Here is a 12,573-nt window from a genome sequence, read left to right as displayed (position 1 = left end):
TCCCAAACAGACATTTACCACAGGCACTTCAACTGGAATAAAGAGAAGTATATAAAAAAACCAGCCTGACATTAGAGAAAAGACACTTAAGGGTTTAAAGACCAGGCAGCAATAGGACAAGGGGGCACGATGGGCTCAAGCTCTGCCAGGGGAAATTGAAGTTGGAGATGAGAAAGAAATTCTTTGCAGAGAGAGTGCTCAGGGATTGGAATGGGCTGCCCAGAGAGGGGGTGGATTCCCCATCCCTGGAGGTTTTTCAGCTGAGCTTGGCCGTGGCACTGAGTGCCATGATCTGGTAAAGGGACTGGAGTTGGACCAAGGGTTGGACTTGATAATCTGGGAGGTCCTTTCCAACCCAATCCATTCTGTGATTCTATGACTGTTGTCCCTCCAGACACCACCTCAGCCTGGAGTGGTTTTCCACCTACAAAGATGTTGAGTTATAAGGAAGCAAATCCTGTCTGCAGCCTCCAAGGTGGTTTCCCTCCCTCTCTTCATGAAATGGAGCTCCCTGTGCCCACTGGCAGTGTGATCACTGTGTTTGGGACCATCCTGAGGGACAGCTCTGCTCCTGGGAGGGTTTCAGTGACTGGGAATCCGCTGTGCTGGGGTGGGGTGGGTGAGCAGGGACTCCCAGCTGGAGCTGCATTCCTCCCTGCTCAGTTCAGGCACACCAACCAAGATCTAGCAGGCAGCTGTGGGCACTCGAAATGGGGGGAGCAGCAGCATGGGAAGTTCTCAGGTTGTGTTCCAGGGCAGGGATCCTCCTGGGTTTGATGTGTGTCTGTGGGTGAGCTGCAGGCTCTGAGCCTGTCCCTGGAGCACAGACAATCCACAGGCTCTCCTGAGGCACAGCTGCCTCCCTGCCAGCCCTGCAGGCCTTTTTTCTGGCTGTTTTTGTGATCTCTGTGCTCTGAGTGGGTGATGATGTGTGTGAGAAACAGAGTTGTTGGCCTTGCAAAGTCCTGGAATCACACCTGTGGATTTGTAAGGACTGGCTCGGCTTAATGAGCTGGGCTTAACAAGCTGAAGTGCCAGGTCTGCTCTTGGGTCACAACAACCCCATGAAGTGCTCCAGAGTGAGGGAAGAGTGGCTGGAAAGGGACCTGAGGGTGCTGGTGACAGTGGCTGGACGTTAGCCCAGATGTGCCCAGATGGGCAAGATGCCAATGACACCTGCCCTGTACCAGCCATGGTACCAGACCCTGTGCTGGCACTGCTGAGGCCACACCTCGAATCCTGGGTTCAATTTTTGGCCCCTCATGACAAGAAGGACATTGAGGGTCTGGAGAGTGTCTGGAGCTGGGAAGGGGCTGGAGCAGCAGGAGGGGCTGAGGGAGCTGGGTGGGGCTCAGCCTGGAGAAAAGGAGGCTCAGGGGGGACCTTCTGGCTCTGCAATCCCTGATGGAGCCAAGGAGGGGATTTGGGTTCTGCTCCAGGGCACAGGGATGGGAGGAGAGGGCACAGCCTGAGGCTGGCCCAGGGCAGGGGCACGGGGCACAGCAGCAGGAATTTCTGCATGGAAAGGGTGATCTGGCACTGGAAAGGGCTGCCCAGGGACGTTTGGAGTGCCCAGCCCTGGAGGTGCCCAAGGCAGGACTGGCCGTGGCACTCAGTGCTCTGGGCTGGGGACAAGGTGAGCATGGGGCACAGGGTGGGCTCCATGGGTTGGGAGGGCTTTGCCAAGGTGGTCATCAGGCACAGGGTGGGCTGCAGGGGCTGGGAGGGCTTTGCCAAGGTGGGCATTGGGCACAGGGTGGGCTGCAGGGGCTGGCAGGGCTTTGCCAAGGTGGGCATCGGGCACAGGGTGGGCTCCATGGGCTGGGAGGGCTTTGCCAAGGTGGGCATCGGGCACAGGGTGGGCTCCATGGGCTGGCAGGGCTTTGCCAAGGTGGGCATTGGGCACAGGGTGGGCTCCAGGGGCTGGCAGGGCTTTGCCAAGGTGGACATTGGGCACAGGGTGGGCTCCAGGGGCTGGGAGGGCTTTGCCAAGGTGGTCATCAGGCACAGGGTGGGCTGCAGGGGCTGGGAGGGCTTTTCCAAAGTGGGCATTGGGCACAGGGTGGGCTCCAGGGGCTGGCAGGGCTTTGCCAACTGTAATAACTCTGTAATAAATATCATCATCTGTACACCAGGTTTTTCTTAGCACTGTTTTTCCTTAAAGGACTAACTCCTCATCTTCCAGTGTGTTTTACAGGACATTTGACAGAAGCTTTTCTCTGTTAATTTTTCAGGATTATGTTGATAAGGAAAAGGCCATTGCCAAGGCTTTGGAAGACCTCAGAGCAAACTTCTACTGTGAACTCTGTGACAAGCAGTACCAGAAGCACCAGGAGTTTGACAACCACATAAACTCTTATGACCATGCTCACAAACAGGTAACCAAGTGTTGATAGCACAGCTCACCAGCTCGATGTTCATCCTGGTGGTCTTGTCTCTGGTTAATACTTGGAATTTCCCTGGTGTATCTGTTTTCCTCCCATCTCCAGGAATAGGTGTTTTATGTCACTGGGTAAGGTTTTTATGCCCAGCATTCATTTAAAAATGCAAAACAACAAAAAACCCCAACCCCCAGTCCATGATTGGCATGAAGGATCTCCAGTTCTGACAGAGCCACGGGCAGGAATGGGCTGTGTTAAACTGGGAATAGAACATGGATGTGGATGGCTCCCAGTTTGCTGTAAGCACAGCACAGCTCTGGGGAGTGGTGATACACCTTGTGTGAGTGTGTTAGTCCTTCAGTCTGTGTTCTGTCGAGTCACTGAAAACAGACCAGGAAATAATGGGCTGTGTCAAAGGAATCCTGAAAAAGGAGCACTTCCCAAATGCTGTAACCCTCAGGAGTCTGTGTGGAGCTGGCTTTGTTCCCAGGGTAGGGATGTGCTGGAGTGTTCACAGGGTGCTTCACACAGGAAATTATACAAGTTCACGTGTTAGCCTGGTCTGCTGGGCCACTTAAGCTGCTAAATGAGATGTAACTGCCCAGCAAACAGCAGCACTGGGCTCAGAGGAGGGTTTGCATGTTCCCAGTCATAAATTCTAACAACACAGTCATTAAAATGCTGGTACCTCGTTGAGGATGTGCTGAGGAGTACTAGAGCTTGCAGAACAGCAGTGAGCAGCAGCTTAGAGACAGGAAAATGGCATTAGAGTGGGATTGTGTGTGTATTGTGTAGGATATGATACCATTCAGAGCAGGTTCTCTAAGGGAGTCTGAGCAGGAATTCTCACTGCAGGGCAGTTTGGGTTCTGTGGTGAAGTTTGGTTTAGGAGAGTTAACAGCAGAAATCATTCACTTTGTATTGGGCAAAGGGGTGTTTTGGCACAGGGGTGACACCTGAGAGATGTGACCTTCACCTGAAGGTTTCCATCCACCAGCTTGGCTGGAACTGGAGTGCAATGACCTGCATTTCTCTGGGAGGTGGAAGGACCTGTTTGTGTCACATTCTCAGTGTGCTGATGCCCTGCAATTACATCAACTCCTGTTCAAACCCTCAGTGACTAGTGGGGGACTGCCATGAGCCTGGCAAGGCCCAGAGCTTTTGCAGCAGCTGGAGATGCTGAGGAAGAAGAAACAAACCTGTGGAAGCCACCACCCCTCACTGGTGTGAAAGGAGTTGTCAGCAGGAGTGAGCTGAGAGAAAAATGTCTTGTGGACACACAGGGTGGGGTCACCTTCTCATCAGCAGCAAGAATTTAGGGCTTGCTGATTATTTTGAAAGGAATGATGCTCTTGGGTAGCTCATCCATTGCAGTCACTTCAGGCAGGCTTTGGAGAAAATGAGCCTCCAAACTCTGACTGCATCACCCAACATTAATTTCTTGTTACAGAGGGATTAGCCAAAGAAGAAATCCTGCTTTGCTTAGGGAAAAACTGCTTGTCCAGCTTTGTGTGGGGCTGAAATGTGTGTGACTGTGTTGGGTCTGTGCTCAGGGAGTGAACCTGAAACTCCTGAGACATAATGAAGATGAATTTGCATGAGAAACATTATCTCACTCTGTGCTTGCCCCTGCTCAAGGGAGGCTCATTTCCAGCAGTCCAGTCTAAATTTTAAGGTTTCTCAGTACAAAAAAAAGCTGTGCTTTAGATATGTGCATGTAGCTGTTTCATATTCTGCTTCTTTGGACAAGAAGGCAACATTGCAGACAGGGGAGCATAAAGTTTTTGAAGAGAAACATAAAACGTATCTCAAAAGTAGGCCACTGATTTGGCTTTCTTGGAAAGATGAGCTGTCACAGTGTCTTAGGCAGCTGCAGCAACCTGGCTTGGCATTTGTTATCTGCAGTATTTTGTCTTCTCAGTGGTCACTTCTGAGGCAACAGAGCTCATTTTCCCCTTTTTTTTGGCTCGCTTTCCCCAGGATCATTTTTGCTTTCAAGTATTTTTAGTTCCACATCCCCTGACGTTGAAGTGTTTGCTTCCCCCTCTGTGGTGCAGCGAGCCACAGGCTGTCCCTGTGAATAATGTTCATCCTCAGATCCCTTTCCACTCCCCAGTTACAAAGACACTGTCTTGTATTCCAGGAAGGAACTCAGGATTATTGCCAAACAGGGATGATGGGTAAGTGTATTGATCCCAACCGGATACATTTTGGACCCACCAAAATTGTGTCAACACCAAACAATTAAAGGGGAGGTTTATTCTCATTTTTTCCTGACTGTCCTGGTTTTGCAGAGCCATTTGGCTACACCTGAATCAACCTCAACACTGAGTTTCCACCCAAAAAGGCAGAATTTCCTTCCCTGGGAAAACAACCTTCCATTTATTATCACAAACCAGTTTCAGTCTCTATTTTGACCATCCTGTGGGAGGTGTGCAATGTTTGCTCCAGGTTTTTGTAATGAAGTTGATAGTTGATAAGTGCAGCTGTTTCAAAGGCCTGTGACCCTCTGGTCCCCCTCTGGTCCCTCCTGGGGGGAGCCAGAGCACTAGAAGCAACTGGAGTGGGTGCAGATGGCACTGCAGGAGGGACAGTGAGCTCAGCTCTCTCACAGACCCTTCAGTGAGCAGCTGGCAGAGGCTGTAACTGGACCTCATAACCTCTTGTCCTCTGGAAAGCTGCTGATGTGATTGTTGGTGGGGGTTTTTTAGCTGTAAGGTCTTGCTCTGAAGGCCTGGTAGGTTATGAAGGGCCCTTCCAGTCACAGCTGTCAACAGAGTAATAATTAATAGTAATTCACATGCCAAAGGGGGGAAATGTAGAAAGAAAACTGCAGCTTGTGAGGGGCCCGGGTGGTGAATATGGAGCCACCGTAGCCCTGGGAGTGTCCCAGGCCTGGCTGGACAGGGCTTGGAGCACCCTGGGCTGGTGGGAGGTGTCCCTGCCCATGGCAGGGCATGGCACTGGGTGGGCTTTAAGATCTTTTCCAACCTAAACCAGTCTGTGATGCTGTGATTTCTGTGCTGCTTTTCTGTCCTGCCCCTTGGCAGCTTGCACAGTCCTGGTCTCAGTGGGAGTGTGACTTTAGGGCATGACATCTGAGTGGGCCCTTAATTTGGTCTGGGGGTTTGATGTCAGGATAGAAACTTGATGTTGGGTTTGTGTGAAGGTGAGTGTGGGTCCCCCCACCCGGGGCTGTGCCCAGTCTGTGCCCTCCTGTCAGCAGCTCTGGGTGTGCAGGGCCAGCACTTGGAGCAGCTGCACAGGAGGCATGGCTGGAATTACCTGGGCTGTGAGCTCTGCAGGATTTACCCTCAGCTTTCATTGTTGTGGGTTTTTTTAACAAGCCAAGAAGCTCCAGACTCTCCCACCCAGGCACTCCTTTCCTGCTCGTGTCCCTGCTGAGGGTTGAGCTGTTCACTGAGTCACTGACCCAGCACAATCAAAACATTCCCCTCCTGCATTCCCTGTGAAATACAAACGTGTTCCTGTGTGAACCTCTGCCAGGTTCCCTGGGAGAACAGAACCAGCACTGAAAGGAAGGCTTTTATGGAGCTTTGTCCTCACCCCCCCAAGTGCATGTTGTTTTGGAGGTGTAGGTGATTAATTCTGCATAGAATCTCTTTGTAAAAGGACAAAGGGAATGTATTTCCATAAAGTTCTTTGAGAAAGAGGGTGGAGCCAAGAACTGAGACTGTAGATGTGCAGTTCTCTTTGTGCCCCAATTCTCTGCATCTTTGCTTCTCGTGCCAAGGGGGAGGGATCTGTTAAAGCACAATAAAATCACTAACACAGGCACTGCTGGGGTTGATGGAGACTCTAAATCCAAATCCTGAACTTTCTGTTTTGGGGAGACTTGGACTTGTGCTTTCCAAAAACTTGGACCTCCAAGCACAGCTTGAGTGGAGAGGCTGAGGAGAGAATCTCTGAGGTCCTTGGTGTTACACAGGAGGTTCTTCTGTTCCAGAAGTGCTTTACCCTCAAAAAACCCACCAATTAGGCTGGAGAGGGACTTTGGACCAGGGCCCAGAGGGACAGGACACAGGGAATGGCTTCCCACTGCCAGGGGGCAGGGATAGATGGGATATTGGGAAGGAATTCCTGGCTGGGAGGGTGGGCAGGCCCTGGCATAGGTGCCCAGAGAAGCTGTGGCTGCCCCAGCCCTGGGAGTGTCCCAGGCCAGGTTGGACAGGGCTTGGAGCACCCTGGGCTGGTGGGAGGTGTCCCTGCCCATGGCAGGGGTGGCACTGGATGAGATTTAAGGTCTCTTCCAACCCAAACCATTCTGTAATATTTTTCTTAACCCAGTTTTGCCTGTTGAGCTGCTCATTTGCTGATGACAAGCACTTAGACATGGAGAATGCTCAGTAAAATCAGTCCTCAGTGTGCAAGGCCTGGTCATGGTGATTCCAGTGTGATGCCAGGGGTTGCCAGCCCCTGCAGGGCACTGCTGGGGCATCTCTGTCACATTATCATATTTTTTCTTAAGTGCAAAATATGGTGTCAGGGAGGAAATTAAGATAAAATAAAACAGCATTTGCAGGCCATTTCCTCTCTGCTCCTTTTCACTTCATTAATGAGCGTGCAGAGAATGTTGATTACCAAAGATAAGCCAGGCTTGTGTTCTCACTTGGAGAAAACAATGAAGGTTGCCATCCTTTGAGCTCCTGTTTAGCTAATGGTGTCATTAACCCCCAGAAGTCTTTGTGGCAAAGAATCAGGCAGACATCAGAAGTTCAGAAAGCCAGAAATGTGCTGGCATGGAATGAGAAGTGCATTATTATTTTATTTAATGAGGATTGGCAGAGAGACTTGAGAACAAAAGCAGGGGAGGACTTGGCTCTGGTGCCAAAGGAGCTGCCTCCTTTCTCCAGCCCTGTGTGTGGATCAGGCCTGACCATTCCCTCTGGATGAGGTTTGGCATGAAAGGCTCAGATCTTCAGGTCTGGCAGGAGGCTTTTGTGTTGTGAGAATGACATGGTCTCCTTCTGCTCTGCAGTGTCAGGCCAGGAATGTCTCCCCATGGGCCTCAGTTCAGGGATACTGCAGGGCTTTGACACCCTAACTGGAAAAGTCCCTGTCCTGCTGGTCCTGCAGAGCTCTGCACCCCACTGGGTACTGGGGAGGTCTCAGCTGGGACCACCTCCCCAGCAAAATGGGGTTTGTGCCGAGTTTCTCATGGCCCCAAGGCTGCCAGAGCTCCAGGAGGGTTTGAACAACACTCTCAGACACATGGTGGGGTTTTGGGGTGTCTGTGCAGGGCCAGGGGTGGGACTGGGTGGTCCTTGGGGGTCCCTCCCAACTCAAGACATTCTGTGGTGCTTCTGTGGTTTTCCTGTTACACCAGTTCCTCTCCCCCCTTTATTTCCACACTGGGCTGGGCTCTGGAGCTTCCCAGAGATGCTGCAGGGCAGCTGCTTTAAGCTGATTTTCAGAGAACTGGAAGGTGATGGTGGATTTGGCTGGTTTGGCCCCTCCTGAGCCATGCAGGGATCGGGAGCTAATCCCTCCCTGTGGCCTCTTTGTGCTGCACTCCAGTCACAGCTGCAGGTTGGATAACAAACCTGCTCTTCAGGAGCTCCATTTGCACTCCTGTGGAAACGTAGAGATGATAATTTTGTTAGAAGCAAGGCTGCAAACTTAAAATACTCTTCTTTGTTACAAAGCTGAGGGGGTGGCAGCTATTAATAAAACACAGGAGGGCTGGGGGGAGTGAAGTGCTGCTTCCAGCTTGTGAAAATCTGGAGAAACTTTATGTAGGTGCTGGTGATTTGTATCCTGCTGTGCTGGTCCCTGCCCTTACTGGTGTGGCCCTTCTGGCAGCTGAAGCAATAAACCAGCAGAGAAATATTCCTTGACTTTATTGTCATCATCATCCTACAGTTTGAAAATATATTGCTGCTTATAAACCTTCTGCTTCCTCAGAAAACACACTGCCTGTGGAGCCAAAAATGCCTCCTAATTTTGAAATCTTATAGTGGCATGAAGCTTGTGTTTGATTTAATACAGGTTGGTGGCTCTAATCCTGTTGGAAAAATCATAGTCCTGCTCAGCACTGTGGGGAGACTCAAAAAGGCAGGATTGACCCTGGGAAGGAGGTTTTCCAGGGCTCCTTTTGGAGGGGAGAGGATGGAGTGGCTGTTACACCCTTGTTTAACTCTCTCTGCTGTGCTGGGGGAAGGGGCAGGTCTGTGGCCACCCAGCCTCCCTCACACCCACACACTGTGCAGTCCAAATGGAATGCAGAGATTTGGGAGGATTGGAATGATGAATACTCGCCTTGGGATTAGGTGGAAATTTCTTCAGTGTAAGCCTGGCTTAAATATCTGTTTAGTTCAGATGACTTCCTGGGAAGGCTGAGGCCTGGGGTGTGTGAGGGGCATTTCAGTGCTCCGTGGGCTCCCTTCACCCTGGAATTGCTTCTCCCCAGTCAGGCCTGGGGCAGGAGGGTGGGCACGGCTGGTTTTCCACTCCTGGCGTGGGTGAGGGACTGGATTCAGGTGCATGCTTTAAACAGTAAGTGAGGGGAGCATTACAGGATACTTGGGAAAGTTCTGGCTGTTTTCAGAGTTCATTCCTGAGTTGTTTTTACAGATGAGCAGTCTGGGTTCCTGTTTTCCCCCCTTCCCCTCCTCAGGAGACATTTATGGAAGACAATGCAGTCCAGGCAGGTCTCTTGCAAACGTGGAGTAATTTCTGATGGTAGGTGTGTTATTTTAGGTCAGTCAGGGAAGCTGAGCTGAGTTCTATTCCATATTTTACATTCCCAAGGGGCTGGCACAGTGCATTTGTGGAGCTCTTCCACCCTGTACTTCCCCCAGCAAGTCCCTTCTTCCTTCTGACTCCTGTGTGACAAAAAGAAACTCAGCCTTGAGATCTCTTAGTCCTGTGTAAAACCAGACCAACTTTCCCCCAGTTTGAGGAGTAACAGATTCTCAGCACTCTCAAGACTGGGGTCAGGGTTTGGCATCCCAAAGGGCCCAGATTTGGGTGCAGCTGGGAGTGCTGGGTGGGTGTTGTGGAGTTCAGTGCGTTGGGGGAGTTCATGTGCTTCACCCCTCTGATTTCTGAGTGCTGGGGCAGCAGACACATGCAAAGGTCAGCACTTTAAAATGGGCATTTCATTGTGTTTGCATTAATGTAATGAGGGCAGGAGAGCCTGGGGGCAGCTGCATCAATCCCAGCAGCTCAGCCCAGTTTGTGTCCCTGGAGGGATCAGGGGGTGGAGGGGAGTTCTGAGTGCACCATTGCACCTTCCTCTTGAAAAGAGAAGGTCACAGTTCATGTCTGGTGTAAATAGCTGGGTCGTATTTTTTTCCAGATGGGTGAGTGATCTCGAGACTTGGCACAGCCCCCATGAAATAGTTTTGTCAGCTGTTGGTGGCTGTAACTTCCCACAGCGTTTCAGACACGCTGTCCAAATCAGCAGGGAAAGCCCAATTGCTTTAGTCCATCTACTTGGGGTTTTTTTTTCCCCCCCTCCCTCTTGGAAAAAAAAAATTACTCTTCAACATTTAACATACACCACAAAACCCTTGAGCCCTTTACTTGTCCTGGTGAAAGTAGCTCTGCTGTTCCAGGTGGGATCATTGCTGTGTCCGTGGTGTCCGTGTCTGTGTGTCCCTCTCCAGACCCCCAGCTGGTCCTGTAGCTCCTCTGGCTCTGCTCCTGCTCTGTAGAGTAGCTGCCACCACACACCCACAGCTCTCTAGTAATGCTTGCTTATATTTTTTTTTCTCTCTTCCACTCTTGTTATATTTTTACTTTCTTTTTTTCTTTGTGATGTGACGTTTTCAGCTGATGTATTGAAAGCAAACCCTTCTAATTTTGGAGCCCAGATCACAAGAGTGAGTTTCTTTCTACTGGTGTCTGTAGCTGTATCTTCTTTGTGTGTCTTCCCCTCTGATTTTGGTAGCACTCAACCACATTTAGTAAATACAATTAGGTAAGAGAATCCTCTGTCTTGTCCGATCTTCCCCTTTTTCACAAAGCAATGTTCTCTTTACATTGGGCCAGCTTAATTCCTCTAATTTGAGCTTTGGGTTGGTTTCCAGATCCACTGTTTCTGTGTGTGGCAGGCTGACTCTGCTCCAGGAAAGAGGCAGAGTCAGCCAGCCAGAGGTATTTAGAATTCACCAGTGATTTGTACATCCTGTACGAGGATTGTTCCAAAGTGACTCCTGCTCAGAGTCCCATCAGTCTCTCAGGCCCTGCCTGAAATGCCTGAAAAACATGAAACTTCTTTCCAAAGCCGAGTACAGGATGCATTCTGGAATTGGACCTTTTGAAAGGGTTTGAATTGTGCACTAAAAAAGAACAATGAGTCCCTTTAGGTTGATGGAGGTCTGTCTTTGCTGCTTTCTGTTACTTCAGCTTCTGTAAAGCACCTTAAAAAATGTTGTGAATATTCACATATATTCTAAGGAAAACCAGCAGCCTCTTCTGGTGCTCCAAGACAAGAACTTTCCAAAATGTTTTGAAGTCTTGGCTGTTTATTTTCTATTAGAATTGGCTACCTGGGCTTCCTTAGTGTTGTCAGGGTGTTTGAAATCCTTGGGATTGGGTTTATTCCCTCATGATAAGATTCCTGGGGAACTCGGTGCTTCTGCCCCCCAAAGTACTCAACCCCAAGAGACCCTTCCTGCATTTAGAGTAGTTTGTTTCTTGGGAGACCATCTCAGAACTACTGTCAGGAAAACAAGTAACTGGTTGTGGTGTATATTGTGTCCCTGATTTGCTTACGGAATCCTTTGCATGGGATTTTTGGCTCCTTCTCCAATGTAATTGGTACATTGCTTTTGTCAGATGTCATTCCTGGGTAACTCTGGCACCAGCTAATCCCTCCTGTCCTTTGGCCCATGCTCCTCAGACTTGTGTCATGCACTGTTTGTCAAGTACATCTGCACCCTGCAAGAGCAGCAAATAAACAATCCTCCTTTTTTCCCCCCTTTTCCTTCCAGAATTTGCTTGTTGCTTCGAAATCAGCTTTGTTGTCCGTGCTAAAGATAACCAGTGATGTTGACTGGAAAGGGATGTGCACAGAACTGAAGTCATAGCCAAAAGTGACGAGTGGTTGTGTTTTCCTGTAGCTGCTGGGAGGATGGCACTGTGCTCCCCTGGGTTTGTTGAGCTGAGATGTTGTTGCTCCATCCTGGCTCAATAAATGTCCCTGGGGAGGGGCTTGACACCGTAATTTCCAGCACTACAGCAGAGATGCTCTTGGGCTAAACCACAAACAGCTTTGATCTGATCTGTCCCTGCTTTCTTTTGCTTCAGAGGTTGAAAGATCTCAAGCAAAGGGAATTTGCCCGCAACGTGTCCTCGAGGTCGCGGAAGGATGAGAGGAAGCAGGAGAAGGCGCTGCGGCGGCTGCACGAGCTGGCTGAGCAGCGCAGGCAGCCCGAGTGGTGAGTGTGGGTGGTCCCGACCCCCCTGGAGCGTGGGGGGCTGCAGCCCTGCACTGTGCTGGCATTCCTGCTCGGAATCCTGAAGGACAAAGCTTGATGCTGATGTTTGGGCTCATGCTGTGGTTTTAGTAGGAGGAATTCGGTGAACAGATAAGTCAGAGCATCCCCAAATGGCTTTATCCAGCAATATGTTTTCTTCAGTTATTTAATGATATTAAAAGCTCCAAGAGGCTGTACAATCATAGAATGGATTGGGTTGGAAAAGACCTCCGAGATCATCAAGTCCAACCCTTGGTCCAACTCCAGTCCGTTTACCAGATCATGGCACTCAGTGCCACGGCCAAGCTCAGCTGAAAAACCTCCAGGGATGGGGAATCCACCCCCTCTCTGGGCAGCCCATTCCAATGCCTGAGCACTCTCTCTGCAAAGAATTTCTTTCTCATCTCCAACTTCCATTTCCCCTGGCAGAGCTTGAGCCCATCGTGCCCCCTTGTCCTATTGCTGAGTGCCTGGGAGAAGAGACCAACCCCCACCTGGCCAGAACTTCCCTTCAGGCAGTTCCAGACAGTGCTGAGGTCACCTCTGAGCCTCCTCTTCTCCAGGCTGAACACCCCCAGCTCCCTCAGCCTCTCCCCACAGCACTTGTGCTCCAGTCCCTTCTCCAGCCTCGTTGCTCTTCTCTGGACAGTGCTCTTTTAGTGCATGTGTCTGGGTGTAAGAGCACCTGAAATGTGTAGGACTGTCTCAGCTGAGGCACGAGTCCCACTCCAGAGGTGCAGGGACCC

The 12,573-nt window shown here is 50.4% G+C and overlaps 1 protein-coding gene across 2 annotated transcripts in view; it reads left to right on the top strand.

Moving 5' to 3' along the window:
* GPATCH8 (G-patch domain containing 8) overlaps window positions 1-12,573 on the top strand; it is a 69,762-nt gene that overhangs the window by 51,243 nt on the left and 5,946 nt on the right. For both annotated transcript variants that reach the window (XM_071577676.1, XM_071577677.1), the window contains 2 exons: window positions 2,235-2,378; window positions 11,658-11,788. In XM_071577676.1, coding sequence (XP_071433777.1) covers window positions 2,235-2,378; window positions 11,658-11,788 — 275 coding nt within the window. The remainder of the gene's footprint in view (window positions 1-2,234; window positions 2,379-11,657; window positions 11,789-12,573) is intronic.

Source organism: Pithys albifrons, chromosome 25 (genome assembly GCF_047495875.1).
Source record: "Pithys albifrons albifrons isolate INPA30051 chromosome 25, PitAlb_v1, whole genome shotgun sequence".
In the NCBI taxonomy this organism is placed as follows: Eukaryota; Metazoa; Chordata; class Aves; order Passeriformes; family Thamnophilidae; genus Pithys; species Pithys albifrons.
Note: the sequence above shows the minus strand (reverse complement) of the source record. Positions and strands in the feature narration are given on the sequence as shown.